At 43.9% G+C, this 21,233-nt stretch overlaps 1 protein-coding gene across 1 annotated transcript in view; it reads right to left on the bottom strand.

The window, feature by feature from the left end:
• Xpo5 (exportin 5) overlaps positions 1-21,233 on the bottom strand; it is a 43,006-nt gene that overhangs the window by 6,635 nt on the left and 15,138 nt on the right. Inside the window, exons 10-22 of the mRNA XM_059243962.1 lie at positions 20,519-20,602; positions 19,749-19,874; positions 18,471-18,561; positions 17,743-17,871; positions 16,309-16,439; positions 13,730-13,885; positions 12,378-12,419; positions 11,849-11,938; positions 10,890-11,089; positions 9,331-9,430; positions 8,389-8,570; positions 1,316-1,416; positions 20-116 (exon numbers count right to left, since the gene is read on the bottom strand). Of these exons, the coding sequence (XP_059099945.1) occupies positions 20-116; positions 1,316-1,416; positions 8,389-8,570; positions 9,331-9,430; positions 10,890-11,089; positions 11,849-11,938; positions 12,378-12,419; positions 13,730-13,885; positions 16,309-16,439; positions 17,743-17,871; positions 18,471-18,561; positions 19,749-19,874; positions 20,519-20,602 (1,529 nt within the window). The remainder of the gene's footprint in view (positions 1-19; positions 117-1,315; positions 1,417-8,388; positions 8,571-9,330; positions 9,431-10,889; positions 11,090-11,848; positions 11,939-12,377; positions 12,420-13,729; positions 13,886-16,308; positions 16,440-17,742; positions 17,872-18,470; positions 18,562-19,748; positions 19,875-20,518; positions 20,603-21,233) is intronic.

Genomic DNA, 21,233 nt, shown 5'->3' with positions numbered 1-21,233 from the left:
GAGCAGTGCTGGGGCTTACCAGTTCTCATAGAGGATGCCAAAGAAGCGCTGCATCCTCTCCAAAGTCGTTTTGTAGACAGGGTGTTCGTTGACTTCCAAGAGAGGCTGAGGTAATCCTACAAACAGACGAACAGAATGGGTGGGAATAGGCCAGCATCTGCAGGCAGGGACACACGTCTGTCTGGGAACATGTGTGCTCTATTCCAAAGCAGCTGGCCGCATAGTCTAGGAGGTAGAGTACTAAGAGTTCTCGGGAAGGTGTTAGGTCTTTCCCTCCCTGCCATCCTCTCCTAACGGGGTACTGGACCCGAGTATCTCCTCTTGCATCTGACATAGTTAGCTTTTACTGGTTCTTCAAGAAGCAACTTCTGAGATCAGATTCAAATCTATCTAGAACCTTGGTGATGGCTTTGCCATATTGGCTAGCATTTCCGGTGTGTAATGGAGAAACACGGGTCTACCACTTACTACTACTTGCACACTAAACTGAAGGAGGGATTTTTTTTTTTTAATTTATTTACTTTTTTAAATCTTTTTTTAAAGTTTTTTTTTTTTCATTTTACATACCAATCCCAGTTCCCATGCCCTCCCCTTTTCCTACCCCCCTACTCTCCCCATTCCACCCTTCATCCACTCCTCAGAGAGGGTAAGGCCTCCCTTGGGGAGTCAACAAAGTCTGGCATACTAAGTTGAGGCAGGAACAAGCACCTCCCCCCCCCCCCCCACTCCCGAGTCAAGGCTGAAACAACAAGGTATCCCACCCCAGGGAGTGTGTTTGAAGGAGGGATTTTTTTGTGGAATAATCTTTATGTACACTATGAAGATGTGTCTTTGCCAAGGTGTCTTCTGATTGGTTTAATAAAGAGCTGAATGGCCAATAGCTAGGCAGGAAGAGGTTAGGTGGGACTTCTGAGCAGAGAGAAGAATCTAGGCGCAGGAGAGATACCAAAGGAGACGAGAGGAATCAGGAGGTGCCAGATGGAAGAGAGGTAAAAAGCCACGAGACAAAATGCAGATTAATATAAACAGGTTAATTTAAGTTCTAACAGCTAGTGGGACAAGCCTAAGCTATAGGCCAAGCTTTCATAATTAATAATAAGTGTTCATGTCGTTTTTTTGTGTGTGAGCTAGCAGCCCAAAGAAAAGTCCCTCTACAGGGATTAATAGGGGAAAAGCCATTCAGAAGACTCTTACAGTTCAGATGAAGAAGATCAATGACACATAAACTCTCAGCACCTCTAGGAGCCCCACAAATATATTTCCTGATAAGTCATAGAGTTAGGATGAACTCAGCAAGGAGGTAAAACCTTCTTACCTAATATGGTTGTTTTTTCAGATTCAAGTATATCCAGAACCTTGGTGAAAGGCTCTGCCATCTTGGCTAGAATTTCCGGTGTGTATAAAGTATTGTGGGTTCTGAAAAAAATAAGGATGTTATGGAAACATCTAGCTAGTCTTTCAACATTACTCACAGCAGGGGAAAGAATTCCCCAGAGAAGGATGCAGCCTTGAAGCTGTTAACTACATAGCATACAATCTCATGGCCTAACACATACACCAAATCCTGAGATAGCAGGACAGTATCACAACAGAGTGAATTCAACAGCAAATCCTGTTAGACTTGAGATGCACGAACTGATAGAAATGTCAGCAACACTGTATGTGCAAAGAGCAGGTCAAAGTAATAGGACCCATCTTTCAATTCCCTGCCTCTATTTTTGGAGCACAGACCGAGCAAGTCACCACAGCTTCCTAGAAGAACAAAATCCAAACATGTTCCCCATCAAAATGACTGTGTTACTAAGGGGCAACGACTAGGGACAGGACCCACCTCCTGAGTACTAATTACTTCACTGAATAGTCAGTAGCCAGTTTCCCCACTATAGCCTTTTTGGAGTGCTGGGACCAAACCTAAGACCTTGTATATTGCAGAAAAACACTCTTAATAGTGAGCATGACCTCTAGATTCCCCAACTTAAAAATACATTCACGCTGGGTGGTGGCGCACGCCTTTAATCCCAGCACTCAGGAGGCAGAGCCAGGCCGATCTCTTTAAGTTCGAGGCCAGCCTGGTCTACATATTGAGTTCCAGGACAGCCCACGCTATGTAGAAAGACCCTTTCCTAAAAACAAACAACCAGTCGGTGGTGGCACACACCTTTAGTCTTAGCACTTGGGCAGCTGGCAGAGGCAGGTAGGAAGGCCAGCCTGGTTAACAGATCAAGTTCTAGGACAGCCAAGACTACACAGAGAAACTCTGTCTCGAAACAAAACAAAACAAAACAAAACAAAACAAACCAACAAGCAAACTTCAGAGTGCTTTTCCTTCCACATACTTATAGAGGATTTTGAAAGCTTCTAAAAAGCCTTAGGTCGCATTCAAGATCCCAGAAGGTATCATAATTACAGATGATAGTTCTATACATGTCACTGGCTATGGGACCTTTTACTTCTTTTTGAGATAGGGTCTATTCTATGGGCTAGGTTTGAGCTTTTGCTAATGCTCCTGCCCCACCCTCCCAAGTATCAGAGACAGATGTGCTCCACCATACCTGGCCCCTGCAGACTTCTCAACAGGACAGCATGTGCAGATGGAAGGCTGATGCTCATGGCACTGACCTTGGGCAGGTCTAGGCTAATGTGAGTCTATGCCTTCATTTTTGGGGGGATGGAATGGAGAAGTGCTGGGGAATGGGCAGGATCTCATACAAATCCGAATGGTCTTAAACTCCCTATTAGTCAGCACTAGCCCTGAATCCCTGACTTGAGTCTACGTAGGCCTGCATACCACACATGGCGCTGCCTTCACTGTACAAGTCTAAAAACCAAACAAACAAGCTCCAGTCCACTTTCAGAATAAAGATATGAAGAAAACATCTCAGGGGCTGGTGAAATGTTTATGGCTCAGTAGTAAAGGTACTTGCTATCAAGACCCATGACCTGACTTTGATCCCTGAGACCCATAGAGAGAAGAAGAAAGTAACTTCTTACTAGTTGTCCTCTGACCTCCATGGCATGCTTGAGCCTACACCATACAAAATGAACAAATGGCCGGGCGGTGGTGGCGCACGCCTTTAATCCCAGCACTCGGGAGGCAGAGGCAGGCGGATCTCTGTGAGTTCGAGGCCAGTCTGGACTACCAAGTGAGTTCCAGGAAAGGTGCAAAGCTACACAGAGAAACCCTGTCTCAAAAAAAACAAAACAAAACAAAACAAAACAAAAAAAAACACTTCAAAGACCTACAGAATATGGCATTTAAAATGTTTTGTTAACATAGGGTTTTTCATGAAAATTAGACACATCTGCTCCTGTCAGCACCAATTTACTTTAGAAAAGATAATGGGCACTGAAGAAACTCCATATGGAGTTTGCTTTCAATGTGGCAAAACTAGCCTTTTGGACAAGAAACTGCTCTTGTCTTGACTGTTGACAGTGTGCTGTACAAATTGGACAAGCAGGAAACAAAGAAAAAAAGTCTGTTGAACTTTGCCAAGACTAGGCAAGACAGTCTTTCAGAATTCCTGCTGTATAAAAGTCTCTCAGATATTCTAGGCCTGTAGGCTGAAGATGGATGCCCCAAATTTACAAAGGAACCTTGGGTGACTGTCCAGGCAGCCAGATATCTGTTATTTCTATACGTGTGGAAGTGGTTTGCACTATACTTCCTGTTTACTCAGGTAATATTATCTCCTTCTGGGGTCTTTGATGAAGTTGAAGATTAGATAACTATAGCTGTACTTTTCCTTAGTTATAATAGAAAGTAAATTAAGTTAAAAACTTTGGACTCACCAAGATAGGATAAATAATGAAGTATTTTCATTGAATCTGCCAAATACAAATAGACTGGATATTGTAAATGTAATCCTTACTTGATAACTGGTTTTGTTTTTTGAGACAGGGTTTCTCTGTGTAGCTTTGTGCCTTTCCTGGATTTTGCTCTGTAGACCAGGCTGGCCTCAAACTCACAAAGATCCGCCTGCCTCTGCCTCCTGAGTGCTGGGATTAAAGGCGTGCGCCACCACCGCCTGGCGATATCTGTTTTTATTATATATAGTTTTACTATGTTAGAGTTCAACCTTTCATTTTTAGACAAAAAAAGGGGGAAATGTTGTGGAATAATCTTTTTTGTACACTATGAAAAAGTGTCACTTGGATTCATTTAATAAAAAGCTCAATGGCCAATTGCTAGGCAGGGTTTTCAGAGCAAGAGAACACTAGGAAGAAGGCAGGGAAGCCACACAGAACGAATAGGACACACAAAATGAGATAGAGGTAAAAGCCACAAGGTAGAAAGTAAAGTAATAGAAATGAGTTACTTTAAGTTATTAAGAGCCAATTAGAAATAAGCCTAAACTATGGGCTGAGCTTTCATAGTAAGTCTCTGTGTCATTTACTGGGGAGCCGACAGTCCCAATGAAAAGATGTGTCTCCAAGAATGGACGAGCACGCAGTGTAGAGCACACAGCGGGGCACACTCCTACGTGTCCTCAGGCTGTCATGTCTGCTGACTCCTCACCAACATGCAGGCAGCTGCCGTTCTAGAAGATCCACGCGTGGTGAGGGCGCACAGTGCATCATCACTGCTATTTTTTTATTTTTTTTTTTAAAAATATTTTTTTTTAAAGATATGGTCTCACCAAGTATCTCTGGCTGACCTGGAACTTGATATATATCATCAGGCGGGCCTCAAACTCTAGAAGATTCATCTGCCTATACTTCCAAGTGCTGGGATTAAAGGCATTTGCCACTATACTCAGTTTATTTTAAATGTTTATTGCACTTACTTATTTATGTGGCTGTGTGCATGTGTGCACCATGGCCCATATGTCAAGAGGTCAGAGAACAACCTAAGAGTCTGGTTCTCATCAGGCAGTGGTAGGGACCGCCTTTGATCCCAACACTGGGGAGGCAGAGGCAGGCAGATCTCTGAATTCAAGGTCAGCCTGGCCTCAGAGTGACTTCCAGTACAGCCAGGGCTAAAAAGAAAAACCCTGTCTTGAAAACCACACACACACAAGTAGAGGGAGAGAGAGAGAGAGAGAGAGAGAGAGAGAGAGAGAGAGAGAGAGAGAGAGAGTGTGTGTGTGTGTGTGTGTGTGTGTGTGTGTGTGTGTCTGGTTCTCTTCTTGAACCACCTGGATTCCAGGAACTGAACTCAGGTTTTAGGATTGGTGGCAAGTGCCTCACCTGCTACAGCCTCTCAATGGCATGAAACTGGGATTAAGAACAGGCCTCACACATGACCACTCTACCATTGAGCTATATCCCCAGCCGGCTTTGAACTCACTCTGTATTTGTGTAGTGTGTTCTTGAGCATCTCATTCTGTAAGCCCAAGCTTGTCTTGAATTTGCAGTAATCCTCCTGCCTCACCCTTTGGAGTACAGATGAGATTACAGTTGTGCATGACAACATCCAGCCTCTGATTTCACCATGTGGATCTCAGGGACTGAACTCAGGAGACTGAGTAGCTAGTAGCTGTTCTGTTTGGGCAGAAACTCTCCTCTGAAAGGCTTATAAAACTCAGGTAACTCATGAGAAGGCCCATGAGGCAACTCTCTGAGGTTCTATAAATAATGAACAGTCCCTGAGAGAGAGGACACTATTCAGTGGAAGTTGCCTATGAGTAATGTGGAAAGCTGAGGGAGGCATGCTAGGCAGGCATTTTGCTTTATAAGCTTCCTTTCAGTCACCCATACTCCCAAATAACCCCAGTAAACTCACTGGCTCACCATGCAGACTTGGGGGGAACTGTTTCTATGGTCTGTTATCAGTGTCCTATCTTGAATGAACATAAGGAGTTGGTCCTGTCTCCCTAGGAAAAGTAATCCAACAGCGAGATAAGAAAATTAGGAGTTTAAGGTCAACTTGACTACATAGTAAGACTCTCAGAAAAAAAAAAAAAAAAAGACAAAACAAAATTGTGCTTTGCTCAATTTGATGTATTTTGCTTTCTGGAACAAAATTTTCTCAGTTGTTTGGGACAATATTGATACTATAAAATAATCTGTTACAATTACTCGGAAGAAATAAATTTAAACTTGACTCTGAGCAAATGAGCCATGATGTTTAAAAAAAAGGGGGGGGTGGTGGTGGCAAAATCACCTTACATAGCCTTGGCTGGCCTGGAACTTTAGACCAGGCTGGCATTGAACCCACATATGTCTGCCTGACTCTGCTCCCAAATGCTAGTATTAAAGGCATGTAAGAACATGTGCATCTGTTCTGTGTTTTGGGACAATGTCTTATGCCCAAGAGTCTCCTGTCGTAGCTTTCCAAGTGATGTGATTATATGTGATATTAGTGGCTGCATCAGTATACCTGGCTGTATTTTCATTCATTAATGAAATGTGATCATAAAAAACCAAACCAAGGCAAATAAAAAAACTATAGCCGGGTATGGTAGCACTTGGGAGGCAGAGGAAGAAGGACCAAGACTTCAAGGTCATAGTGAGTTAGAGACCAACCTGGGTTATACAAACCATGTTTTAATATAAACAGAGCCCAAAGAATAATGACTACCCCCAAATACAATTAAAAACCATAGCCAGCCATTGGCATACGCCTTTAATCCCAGCACTCAGGAGGCAGAGACAGGCAGATCTCTGTGAGTTCAATGCCAGCCTGGTCTACAGAGTGAGTTCCAGGACGGGCTCCAAAGCTACAGAGAAACCCTGTCTTGAAAAACAAAACAAAAAACATAAAAGGGGTCTGGGGAGATGGCTGGTGAGTGAAGTGCTTTCTATACAAGTATCAAGCTATGAGTTCGGATCCAACCAAACCCCATGTACAAGCTAGGCATGGTAGTACATGCCTATAACCCAGTACTGAGGTGGGTAGAAACAGGCAGATGCCAGTGGCTCTTTGGTCAGCCAGTCTTGCCAAACTTCCAAGTTTAGGTCAAGTTGGAGACTGTGTCTCAAAGAATAAGGCAGAGAAGTAATGTGGAAAGACATCCAGACACCAGGCTCTGGCTTCTGTACACACCTGCACGTGAGTGCACACCCCCCACCCCCACACACACACCAAGGGCTGGCAGGACACTGTTACAAAGCAACAAAAAAAGAGCCAAAAAACTTTTCATCATTCCCGTACACAGTTGCTAGGAGCATAATCAGTACACCACATCTGAAAGCCACCCTAGCTGTGAAAACTGAAGACATACATAACTTACAACTCAGTAATTCTCCTCTGTGTATAACCAGTGAGACTGCACAGACATCATGACATTCCAAAGAGTGTACATGCAGCACTGTATATTATCAAAACTGTCCAAAAGTCCAGCAGGGCCAATAAGAGACCGCATAGCACATAGCAGAATACCATGGAGGCAGTGAGAAGCAGCTACATGCAACTGGGATGGCTCCCACTCCATGTCATTGAGAAAAAGAAACCAGATACCAAGAAGTGCATTTTTTAAAGTTTCACTTCTATAAAGCTCAAAAGTGTACTTCTCATAACCAACAAGCCTATACTGGCCAGCTTTCATTGGAATATGTCAGGGTATGTGACCTAGAACAATGACTCTAACCCTTTAATGTGTACATGAAACGCCTTGCTATTTTGTTAAAATTTGGAAACTGAAGGGGGTCCCTAATAATGCCTTTCAAGCTCCAGGGGCTGCTGGTCTCATAGGGAAGCCTAGCTCAAAGGTGAAAGGCTTCCTGCTTTCCTGTGGTTTGTGGAGCCAGTGGATGTTTGGCCTACATGAGTTCAGTCATTGGTGAGAAATTCATTTTAGTGCACATGGACACCACCTGGAGAAAGACTACAGAAAGCAACTGTCCTGTTCCCAACGAGCCATTCCCTTACTGATAAAAATTTAGGTTAAATAATCTTAAAAGTAGGCATGCACTATAAAGAAGCAGAAAAAAGGGCTGGGAGGTACCTTGGTGGTATGCTGTTGCCTTGAACGCTCAAGGCCCAGTTCAGTCCCCAGCAGTACCATCAAAATGACAGCAAGCCAACAAAAAAAACCCACCAAAGACAGTATTTTTAAAAATGAGAAAATAAGCTGGGTGGTGGTGGCGTACGTCTTTAGTCCCAGTACTCAGGAGGCAGAGACAGGTGGATCTCTGTGAGTTTGAGGCCAGCCTGGTTTACAGAGGGAGTTCCAGGACAGCCAAGGCTATACAAAGAAACCCTATCTCTAAAAATAAAACAAACAAACAACAACAACAACAAAGAAATTAGAAAGCCCCATTCTTGGATTATTTCCAACCACGTATATATAAAGAGTATATACCTTACACAGACACCTTCACTGTCTTTAAAAAGAAAGCTCCCCTCTCAAAAGAACCAGAACTAATTCAATACCACCAGTATGATCAGACATAAAGATTACAATTGAGATTATTGGGTTAAAATAAATACAAAATATTCTGACTCACCTGACAAGGGCAAGCAAATTGTCAAGAAGCCTCAGGACCTGCTCTGTGCAGGGGTTACGGAAGATTGGATTTCCACTGGGTGTGTAACCCACCAGAAAGCCCCCGGTTCTGGCCTCTTCTAGGTCGGAAGGCCAGCTAGTCCGTCTCAACACCCCCAGAATGCTGTGCACACAAAAGGTTATCTACAGAGAAGAGTGAGAAACACAGCAGGGAATAAGTGGCAAAGCCCTGTGACATGTGACCAGGTGACAGCACAGTGACAGAGGCAGAGACAGGAGAAGCCTGTCTCCCACCCCAGCAAGATTCCTGTCCTCGTCTTTATGGTCCAGTCCAAGAGAGGTCTTCTCACGGCCATTTCAGGAGCAGTGGTAGCTCTGGAAGGATGTCTTTCCAGGGCTTTAATGACCCTCTCACAGTCCCTTGGGTAAAGGGTGGCTTAGATGAGCCACCAATGTGTTTAAACTGCCATTTTGACCTTTGGCCCTCCAGCTGGGACTCGACAGCTTGCATCCTGACCCCCACCCCTCATGCCAGGCTGGTCACGTGGCTCTCACCACAGTGGCTGATTTGCGACCTGGCACACTGGAAAGCCTCAGGTTTTCAAGGTTTCAAGGTTTGGCCATCACTTAGGACTTCACATGCCAGAGAGCAATAGCAGGGGGGACTCACCCTGCGACCAAGTTCTGACCTACTTCCTCATTACACCTCCAGTCTTCCTTAAAGCCCAAATAATGACTTCATAGAAAAGACCATCTGCTCTGCTGTGGGAACTAACTCAAGAATTCAAGACTGAAGAAGAAAAGAAAGGAGAAGCTTAGGGCAGGAGGAAATCCTGGGTCTCTCACCAGTACAGACAAAACACATCTGAGAAACTTGATCAATGGCAACACCCTAACTCCTGCCCGTGGCCAGTGCAACTTCCCATTCCCAGCAGAATCTTACTCGTGCACGGTTGGCGCCACATGGATCCTCCGCAGCTGGATCACAGCTTTTCAGATCAGCGCCCACATAGGCGATGAAGGCATCAACATCTGTCAGCACTCTGGAGGGGGCAAGGAAAGTTACATCATCATTTTTGTAAAGACAAAGAGTTACTTTTAGCTAAGTGTATAGTGTGCCTGTGTGTGGGCATGTGTATGTGAGTGCAGGTGAAGGTCAATGGAGGCCATTGGGTCCCCTGGAATTACTTACAGGCAGCTGTGAGCAGGTCACCCTGGTATTTAGCACTGAACTCTGGTTGTCTGGAGAAGCAGTAAGCTCTCATAACCACTGAGCCATCCCTCCAGCCCCTACACAAGGATTTAAAAAAATCTTTTCTTTTTTGGGAGTGTTTGCTTGCATCTGTGTCTGTGCACAAGTGTGTCTGGTACTGCAGAGGTCAGAAAAGGACACTGGATTCCTTGGGCCTGGAGTTACAGATGGTTGTGAGACACCAAGTAGATGCTTGGAAACGGATGAACATGGGTCCTCTCCAAGAGCAATACATGCTCTTTTAACATTTCAGCCATCTCTCTAGCCCCTCAGATTTCTTTTAACTCCCTCCGAGACAGGGTCTACCTGGCCTGGAATTCACTATGTATACCAGGCTGGCCTCGAACTCAGATTGGTGTATGCTTCTGCTGGAATTAAAGGCATACACCAACACAGCTTCCCTGTATCATGACTGTAAGGAAGGACAATTTCCTCCACAAGAGCTAATAGTGGATAGACCAAGCATGATCATCACAGGTTTATAATCTCAGCACTTGAGAGGAAGAGGACAATGAGGATCAGGAGTTGAAGGTCATCCTAGGCTACAGGTGACCCTAACTCAAGAAAGCAAATTAAAAAGCTAACAGATTGTCAGACCCCAAACATAGTTTGTTTTTTGTTTTTTTTTTTGCCTTTTTGAGACAGGGTTTCTCTGTGTAGCCCTTGCAGCCCTGGAACTCACTCTGTAGCCCAGGCTGGCCTCGAACTTACAGAGATCTGCCAGCCTCTGACTCCCGAGTGCTGGGATTAAAGGCATGTCCCACCACCACCTGGCCCCAAACATAGTTTGTATAGTGAGAGGAGTTTAATCATATGAATTATAAGCGGTCATTTGAAAGTTTATGTTAACATTCCCACTCCCCAAATCATTGCATATTTTACAAATTCAAAAAGTCAACAAAATAAACAGATTCTCTACTATGGGGCATCACAGGCACCCGGGGCCGCAGACCCCACTGTGGTTATCTCTCCAACGGTGCTGAAGCTGCACGGCAAACATCACACAGCTTCTTCACATGCCCTTATGACCATGCTAGCCATCTCTGCCCACTGTCTTCCCTACCACACCTCCACAGTGCAAGGTGACATTTGAGAGAAGAGAGTAAATGTCAAGAGAGCTTAAGGTATCACTGATAGTTCGGGCACAGCCCCGAATCCCTACACCCCTCCCCCAGCCTGGCACAGATCTCGAAATAGATTAGGTCTACTCAAGTACAGTTAGGGTTAGTAGTCCCCAAGATCTCCTGTACCTGCACATTTCTTCAGAAAGCCAGATGTTGACCATTGGTGCCATCAGCTCTTCTAAGAACAACTTCTGTCGCTCATAATTCTTAAATTGGTTGCTAATGAGAACCAGGGCTTCCATGAGGGCACTCTTCTCCATCTGGGTCAGGAGCAGCTCATTGGAGAGGAGTTGCTTCACATGGCTATAAAGCATGTCAAAATTGGGCTGCATATCACAAAGAAAAAAGGCCTGACGTTCAGAGAGATGGGCCACTCAAGGATGCCAGAAACCCAGACAGTCTCTGGGAGATCAGGACTGTGTATTCTGTGCTAATGTTTGCCGCTGTCTAAAGAGGAAGGAGCCAGGCTAGGGCACCTGTGTCTGGTGCTTTTCTACATCAGTGTTACTATAGCTTCATCAAAATCAATCTATTGCTTACACACAGAAACAGCTACTATGCACTCAGAGAAGCAATTTCAAAGTAATCCTTTATGTGGACTAACGTTAACTTTTTAAAGAATCGCCACAAAAATTGCTGAAATCTGCATCTGGCTTCTCTCAAAAATCAGACAACTACTTGGAATTGAGAACATCAGAGTGAGAGGGTGGTCATTTATAGGGCAAACTCACTTATTCACACAGAAAAGAACTGTGCATCTTGAAGGGCAGATTCAGTTAAATTTTAAACTGTATCATTAAGTTAGGGGTCCTCAACCTGTGGGTAACGACCCCTTTTGGGGTCACATATCAGATATCCTGCATATCAGATATTTACATTACGAATCATAACAGCAGCAAAATTACAGTTATGAAGTAGCAAGGACATCATTGTATGGTTGGGGTCAGCACATCATGAGGAGCTGTGTTAAAGGGTCGCAGCGTCAGGAAGGGTGAGAACCTTTGTAAAAGGAAGAACACAGCAATTCAAGAAAGCTCTCTACACAAAAGAATCAGTGATGGCACAGCCAGCGCCCAGCAGCTTACCAGAACAAGATCAGGGTAGTCCCGACACATCTTGTTGATGGAGGAACAAGCATGTCTCCTCACATTCCTCACTGCACGAGTCCTGGGGGCCTAGAGAGACATTCCCAAACGCAGAGATACTTTCAATACAACTCATTAATGCAGCTGAAAGCCATGTGACAGTCAGCAGAGTCACAGTCCGTGTCTAACGGTAAAATGAAGTGAGATTCACAGTCTCCATGAACCTGTGTGTTCAATTTGCCCTAGGATGTCTCCAGAAAAACATCATATGATTATATGTTTTGCTAATCCTTCCATACACACAAAAATCAAGGTTAAATATGAGTATGAGGTATTCATACCTAAGCTTACAAGAAGTTAGAATCTGATAGTTTAATGAATGGTCTCAGCTGGGCATGGTGACGCATGCCTATAATCCTAGCACTGGGAGGCAGAGGCAGGAAGGCAGAGTTTAAGGCTAGCCTGAGATGCACAGTAAGACCCTGCTTCAAAAAGTAACCCAAAATAAAAAGAGAAAAAATGGTCTTACCTTACTTTCTCCAACAGTTTCAAAAGTAACAGATGAAAATAGCTGAGGGGAGGAGAAAAGAAATGTTTGTTCACTGCTGTGTTTTGAAATGAACATGAATTCCCAACAAACTCTGCAAGTATATCCTTGGCATCGATCTGGTGGCGGTGGAGGTGGCGGGGCAGCTTTTCATTAGTGTCTTGAAACTTCATTAGTCCACTCTCTCAGATACCTATCTCTACAGGAGGCTCAGGAGCCCTCTCCTTACCTCTGTAACATTTATAAAGTAGAAGGTGGGGATTCTCAGACTGATCAGTCTATGTCATCACCTACAGCTTAGCCAAGGACATGTCTCTTGTCTATTTTCAATCAAGAAGAGATGACCACCTGAGTCCATTTTGTAACTGCCCCTCTGCATGAAACCCACAGGACCTCTCCACCTCTTGGTGAGCCCCTGCTGCAGCTGGCCTACTCCTGAAGGTGCTGCTGGCGTGTGCACAGCACTGTCTTCCTCTCTCTGGCCGGCTCTTCCTTCTGGGATAGGCAGGGTGGGGTTTCTCTCCCTTTGTGCTGACACTGCATCCCCTGCTAGAGCTAGACCCCTCCCAGGTGAATATGCAGATCCTGTTCCCATGGCTAAATGTCCAGTCTTTTTTCTTTGCTTTTTTTATTTATTTATTCATTTTAAGTGTATGAGTGTTTTGTCTGCGTGTATGCCTACATTACATGCATTTCTGGTGCCTGAGACCAGTACAAGTATGTAAAGATTCTCTGGAACTTGAATAACAGGTGGTTGTGAGCTACCATGTGGGTGCTGGGAACTGAACTCTGGTCCTTTGCAAGAACAGCGAGTGTTCTCAACCATCACTCCAGCCGTCTTACACTTCTAGTCTTGGGGCAATGCCTTAATTTTATCTCATCACCCCCTAAAGTTCAGACATTTAAATTCCAATCACCAATATTGAGAGCTGTCTTAAGTTTAATGTATTATATTAACTTCAGATGCACTGAATCACTAAACCAGAAACCTGAAAAATTATCCATGCTGTCCCTGTCTCTCACGATTCCCACCAGCAATCCAACAGCACACTTGGAAAGCTTCCTCAGTTCCCCTTTCTGCTTCCTAGCATCGAAGTCTATTCATTGCAATACCATATGGGTAGGTACAGTGTCTGTTTATGTGCCTTTTCCACAATGGTCCTGAACCATAAGGTACTAGCATAGTGCTTGATCCACAGAAAGTACCAAGTCAGTCATCTAAGAAATCAACACATATGCCTGCCTCTTGACCAGCTTATAACATATACTTTCAAACAGTTACAAAAGGTGACTCAAGTTCTAAAATAAAATTTGCAAAGAAGACACGCTTATACCTTAGAGAAAACATGGGGCAGGAACTCAGGTTTGTATGTGACAAATGGGAAAAGTGCTGAGACATTGGTGAGGACACAGGACAGGATGAGGGGATCCTTCATCTCAAAGTTCAAGACCATCTGCAGTAGCTCTATGCCATCATTAACCGGGACCTCCTATAACAGACAGAAGAAAGAAGTCAATAGGTCCTCAGCTTCAGGACCACCACCACAAGCACTACATTTCCTTCATACTCTAGGCTATAAATATGTAATATAGTTAGCGTAAGTGACTGAATCAAACGCACGCATGAGCAGTGTGTTAGTGTGTTGCTGGGAACTGAACCAGAGCCTCATGTGTACCAGGACAATGCTTTATCACTGGCTAAACTCACTTCTTCCTCCACTGCCCACACTTTGTATCTTGAGACATTTTGTTTTCCATGCTGGCCCTGAACTCAGTCTGGAGCCCAGGGTAACTTTGAACTTGTAATCCTTCTGCCTCAGCTTCCTATGTAGCTGGGAATCTAAGCCAGGTCCAGCTTATGCACTGCTTTTCAACTATTCAAGTCTAAACAACTGTCTCACTTTATTAAAATATTTCTGCTGGGCGGTGGTGGCACACGCCTTTAATTCCAGTACTCGGGAGGCAGAGGCAGTCATATCTCTGTGAGTTTGAGGATAGCCTGGCCTACAGCGTGAGTTCCAGGACAGCCAGAGCTATGGAGAAATACTGTCAGGGCTGGAGAGATGGCTCAGTGGTTAAGAGCACAAGCTGCTCTTCCAGACCCAGCTTTAATTCCCAGCACTCACATGGCAGCTCACATTTATCTATAACGCCAGTTCCAGGGCTTCTGAGACCCTCATACAGACATACACACAGGTAAAACAACAATGAACATAAAATTTAAAAATTATATACATATAAAAAAAGAAATCTTGTCTTGAAAAAGACAAAACAAATACCATAAATGATGGTAACATGTACCACAACAGGGATATATCACTTCCTACCAGTAAAACACATGCACACATCATTACAAGTTCAAGGCCAGCCGAGCTGCACAGCAAGACTCTGTCTCAAGTAAATAAGTAAAATAAATCCTTTTGCTTAAATTTCCAATTAGTTAATTTGAATACAAGATTGTAGGGGAATGCCTAAATTTGCTGTGTCAAGTTATATTTTTCTTTTAAAATTTATTGTTATTATCTGTGTATACATGTGTGCGCTCGCTAAGCTGCTTCTACTTATAGTGGAGGTGAAAATGGCAGCCTGCAAACTGTTTGATTAGCAAACAGAGGCGGCTTGCAGCCTGTCACTCTTACACCCGCGGAGACAAACACTAGAGGCTTCGTGAAGAAGATAACCTTATCACACACATATTCATCAACACTTCTCTTTCAAGATTAACTCTAACCCAGGGTTAGGTTAAAGCTAAGAGGTCACACGCAAGGCCCGAGATTACATCGTCAGCAATACAGTGAAAAGAAAAATGAAGGGCTGTTACAAAATCTAGCCACGACCAACAGGCACCTGCCCTCAAACACTTTCTGTACTTAAGACAGACACGGACAAACCCTGAAGTCTATCTCCTGTTTCCAAACAAGATCAGGCTCATGTTTACATGCCCACTGGAGGTGTCTGACCTCAACAGAAAGGGAGACAGTAGGACTGTTTCCTTGATTGAAAAGTGGTTTTCTTGACATAAGTACCACACTTACTCTTAAGACAGGGTTTCCCTGTATAACAGTCCTGACTGTCCTGGAACTTGCTTTGTAGACCAGGCTGGCCTTGAACTCAGAGTCCTGCCTGCCTCCGCCTCCCAAGCACAGGGATTAAAAGCGTGTGCCACCACCACCTAGCAACACACTTACTCTTTTAAGTATAACCTAATCTGTAAAAAAATACAACTTGGGGGAAAAAAAAATGCAGAATCCAAGGTTTTGCTACATTGTGGACCAAACTTAGAAAGTCTTCATTTCAAACTGAAAAGCAGGTGACATTAGTCACCCTGAGATCTAATTTGGAAGGACTTGTTTACCCAGCTAACCCAGAACACACCATGGTGCAAATACCCCCAAACTAGCTGTGACTAAATGAATCTGGATTGAACGAATATGGACAATATACCATATGCCGCTATCCAGTTAATTACAGCTCAGGGAATGTTCTAACTGAAGGTGAACAGGCGACAAGAAGGACAGCAAGACAAGCCACCATCAGTTATTATTCTGGGAGGACAAAGCACAAGTATTATGCTTCATGAGCCATAGCCGAGAAAGCTGCTTTATGAAGAGTAACTCTTAAGATGCTCCAGGCTTCTGTGACTGTTCTAGCTACAGCCTCCATGTGGCTCCCATGTACGACCAGGCTCAACCAACCATGCCCTCAAACGGACACTAATGTTGAAGGGCTCAGAGTCACAGACCTGAGTTTCGGTCTCAGTTATGGCATTTACTGCCTGTGAACTTGAATATGTATTTAAACATCTCTAAATCTGTGTTCTTTCTTGTAAGATGCACATCCATAGGTTTCCCTATCCATCTACCAGTTTACAAAAGATCAAAAATTATCCAGTCAGCATGGGAAAGTTACTTACTTCTTTGTCTATTGTTCGAAACATCTGGTTGATCACACTTTCCAAAAAAAAAGTCATGGCTTCCCATTGTGCATATGATGATGAGAAGATAGAACAAAAGCCTCCCTCTCCGGTTCCAGCTGTAGAACACACTTTGGAAAGACACATGCAAACACTTATCAGTGTGGCAGGATAGCAGAGCACAAAGAGACACAACCAGGGTCTCAAAGACCACTTGGTAATTTCAGCGGTAAAAGAGCAGGGAGATCTGACAGCCCCAATTTTGGAAACAAAACAAAACAAAACAAACAAACCTACCACATGTGAGGACTGAGAAAGCTGCTAGCTCCTTCCACCTCCTTCCATGAACACAGTTGAGAATATGCATGTAAGTAAATGTGTGGCTTACAAAGCATTTGAAAAATATTAATTGCTACCCTTGATAGATGGCAATCTAGGAGACTCCAAATAATTAAAATATTTGAGCTTATAAAGAACTATTCCAAGCTAGGGCTGTTGCTCAGCAGTAGCATTCTTGCTTAACATTATTTACAAGGTCCTGGGTGAACCCCCGAGGTTTAGGAGTGGTGAGAGTGTGTGTGGGCATTGAAATCCTAGCTCTCAAGGGCTGAGGACAGTTGAGTCTGAGAACAGCTTAGGCTACACAGCAAGTTCTAGGCCAGCCTAAGTTACACAAAAAGACCCTGTTTCAAACACATATATGTAAGCGTGCGCAGACACAGACCCCAAAACCAACAACAGAAATAAAAGAACAATTCTTCCAATAAGGAAATTACTTAAGCTATAAAATGCTGCTTCACATCCAATAGTCTCATTGCAATTCTCAGGGCTACATCTAGAGAAATGTGCTAGGGTCCAAGTTCATAAACATCACCCCAACAGATGAGCCAGGGAGAAGTCACAGACAGAGACGGATAGGTTGACTGTCAGCCTCCATAGAGCATTGCCTCGAACAGTCAAGTCACCCCACCTTCAGAGTGGAATCAAACCCTCACAAGTGAAGGCTAGAGCCCACAATTCACACCCTCAGTGCCATCACCGTGCCGTGCCATACACTTGCATGTCCATATGCCTAACCAGAGATTCTTTCTGAATGTAGGCCTACTGCTATATATTGGCACTCGGCTGAAGCAAAAGTCAGGTCTAGACATGCAGTCTGGTTAACGGTGTCACTGAAAGAAAGAGTAAAGTGGGTTCTATCAGAAGAGTCAAACAAAGACAAAGCTGAGAGGGGCATGGTGGCTTCCCTGTGATCCAAACAACAGCCGAGACCTGGGACTATCTGTGAGCAAAGCAAAGTACTACGTAGGGGGATGGAAGTGGGCAGTGGTCCAAGTGACTTTGTCACAGTATTAGCATACTGCTCTGACATGTGTGTACAGTTTTCATACAGCATTAACATTTAGCAATAAAGGACAAAAAGTAGAAACTAACAGTTCACAGGTCCCGTGTCAATGGGAGCTGACAGCTGGTACTTGAGCCACTCTGCGGCCATCTGGAAGCTGGTCTTAGGATCCAAGCGACATACCCATCTCAACACCTCTCCTTGCTGGGCTCGGGAAGCTGACAAGAAAAGGACATGAATCAACACAGTGCTCAACAGCTATCCATTTATCTGTGGTCACTGGTTTGCAGACCCGTGTTTTAGATCCAAAGAGGCTCATTCTAGGTTTCTTTCTTTCTTTCTTTCTTTCTTTCTTTCTTGTTCTGTTTTTGTTTCTAGATTTCTTGAATTAATGATCCCAAAAACTTAAAAAAAAAAAAAAATTACCCCTGAAAATGTCTTGCCACCTAGATCCTGTAACCAGCATTTTTACTGAAGGTAAAAGGAGCAGCTAGACAGGATGTAAGATGGTCTGGCTGCTGTGGAGAACCGCCTTATTTCTCAAAAGTTCAACATGGGACAGTAGTGGAAAGGATAAATACAATTCATGGGTATCGAGTACACCATGCCGAAATGTGGGGATGATAGAACAAAGAATAATACAACACACGGCACAGAACACATAGTGCTGAAATGTGGTACCAGCACCATCCGCAATAAGAATCTGGAACTTAGGAGGATTGCTTTCCAGGTGTGAGGATGCGTCACACCCATGATTCCAGGATTACAGTAGTAGATGCCACTCTGAGAGTGCTGGAAGGAGGTTTCAGGCACTTACAATTGAAGAAAGCATTGAAGTCCTCATCACTATCAAAATCAAATCGAGAATATTCACAGCTGGGGCTGTCTGTCTTAGAAGGAAAGCCCATCTGGAATAGGAAAGACAATCAGTGGGGTAGGGGTAAGAATGGACCTACTGAAGACTATGAACCCTTCAACAGCCAAAGGCCTTCCTGATCCACCTAAGAGGAGCTACGCGTTAGCATGACAGTAACTACTTCTGTTCTCCCCTGAATCCAGCCAGCTCCCCAGCTCCAATACTCTAGAGAGTGCTGAAAAGAAAACACAGCCAGCCGGTATGCCCCTCTAGATTCCTCAGGGACAATAACTTCTGGGGTTCATTTAAGGTCCCAGTATGAACACAGCTCAAGAAGAAGTACTAATTCCATATGCAATAGAGTTGAAGGATCAGCAATTGCTTGTTTCATCATATACTAATTAAGCAAACTGTATATGATGGCACACATCTACAATCCCAGCATTTGAGAGAAGAGGCAAGATGATCTCATCTCTCTGCAAGTTCAAGGCTAGCCTTGTCTACATAGTGCTTGCAGGCCAGACTGGGTTACAGTGAGAGGTTGTCTCAAAAACAAACAAAAACCAAAACATAAAACTCATACAATAAATGAAAAAGTACCATAAAACCATAGCAAAACTAGAACATAGTATGTGTTAGATAAATTCTTGAGGAAACAGAGTCCCAGTCTCTGATTTTATGCCTTCCGATGAGGGCTGGGGTGTGTTTGTATTATGCGTGTGCATCTTTACTAGAATGCACACGTCCTGGAAGGAAGATAAGAAGGAAGGAAGGAAGGAAGGGAAGGAAAGCAGGAGGCGGGAAGGAGGGAAGGAGGGATCTGAGAGTTTCACAAGTCAGCTAGAAACAAGTCTCTGAAGGGAGAGCACTCAGAGCTGCTACCCTCACTCCTCACGTGCATTCCCAACTTGCATAAGACCTTCAGAAACAGTCCTTAGATATTATTCCATCTGAGAATCCACCTGATTCCCCCTCATGTATTTCCAGAACATTCTGCTCAATCTGCTTTTAATTCCTAAGCAGCAATTAGCTCATGGCTCTGTTGTTTTCTTAGCACTTCACTCCATACTTCATATTTAAGTGTTCTAAATAAAGGAAGAACAGGTATAATGACCATTCTGAACTGCTTTCTTCCTCAATAAGAAAATCTTCTTAGAGGATTTAGAGTCAGTGCTATCAATCACAGTAGTCTTATGTCTACTCAGCAACACTCTGCAATTTAGGATTCCCGTTACTTACCTTGACTAAGTTGGTCATAGATGCACGAAGATATTTTGGTATTATTGCTAACAGCGATGGATCACGGGATAGAATCTCATGCCTAAAGAGGGCTCCCCAGGTCATATGGGTCGAAGAGCGCAGAAACTAAACCAAAACAAAAACCCTACGGTTCAGCTTAAGGGGTTGGATATTAGCTGAGCAAGATCATTACTCAAACTGTCCACAGGAGGAAATCTCTGCATCTTGCAATCACTTATGCAGCGCATCACAACGGATGACTGGATAATGACACAGTGGGTCAGGTGTGCGTCCTGGAGCGTGAGCAGGACATCACTTAACCCTTTCTCTGTTCAGTGGGTACTAGGATCACAGAGCCACAGAAGAAAAACCTTGAATTTAAAATTGTTCTTGTTTAAATCACCTGGGCCACAAACCCATCTCATGGTGCACAAGCATTAAGCCACCTGCGGGGAAACCTGTGACCAAGACGGTGACAGCTAGAGGAAGAGACCCAGTGATTCTTTTTTGAATGTTTATTTTTTATATTGTGTGTGGCTCTGTGTGGTACAGCCAGAGGTCAGAAGTTGGCTCTCCCTGTCACTGTACATACGTCCCAGGGATGGAGCCTGTGTAGCACGTGCTTCTTACCCCTGAGCTTCCATTAGGCCCTCCGTAGTGATTCCTTAGGTCCAACAGACATTGGCACATAGGTAGGAGATACTCCAGGACACAACACTTGATGTGGGGTGACCATACTAAGTTTGTCAAGTTATTCATATAACGTTTACCTGACTTGGATGGGTTGTGAAAGCAAGAAAAGACTCCAGGTACTTTCCAAAGTTTACTGGTGTTTGTATATTAGCATCTAAGCCCTACAGGAGAAAAAGACCACATTAAAGGGACTGAGTAGAGAGCAGCTGGAAGGAGATAGCTCAGGGAAGGAGGGGAGAATGAGTAATAAACAGACAACAGAAATAACATTTTAAAGGCTAGATGTACTGGTATGTCTGTTATCTTAACACTAGGAAAGCTGAGGCAGAAACAGGCCGAGTTTAAAAATAGACTAAGCTGTCTCAGAAATTAAAAACAAAGGTTATAAGAAAACAGCATTAGTCGGGTGGTGGTGTCCCAGCATTCAGGAGGCAGAGGCAGGAGGATCTCTATGAGCTTGAGGCCAGCCTAGTCTACAGAGCAAGTTCCAGGACAGCCAGAGCTGTTACACAGAGAAACCCTGTCTCAAAAAACAAAAACAAAAACAAAAAAAAAAAAAAAAAGAGTATTATTTCATCAAACCTGTTCTATTTACATTTTTGTGACTCCATCTGTTAAATACTCATTTAATCCAGGTGTGGTTACAGACACCTTTAGTCCCAGCTCTGGGAAACAGAGGCAGGTGGATCTCTGTAAGTCTGAGGCCAGTCTGGTTACATAGTGAGTCCCAGGCCAGCCAGGGCTACATAGTGAGATTCTATGTCAATGAACAAGCAAACCACCACCAACAAA

This window comes from Peromyscus eremicus, chromosome 16_21 (assembly GCF_949786415.1).
Source record: "Peromyscus eremicus chromosome 16_21, PerEre_H2_v1, whole genome shotgun sequence".
Classification (NCBI taxonomy): Eukaryota; Metazoa; Chordata; class Mammalia; order Rodentia; family Cricetidae; genus Peromyscus; species Peromyscus eremicus.
This window is presented reverse-complemented; position numbering and strand designations above follow the sequence as displayed.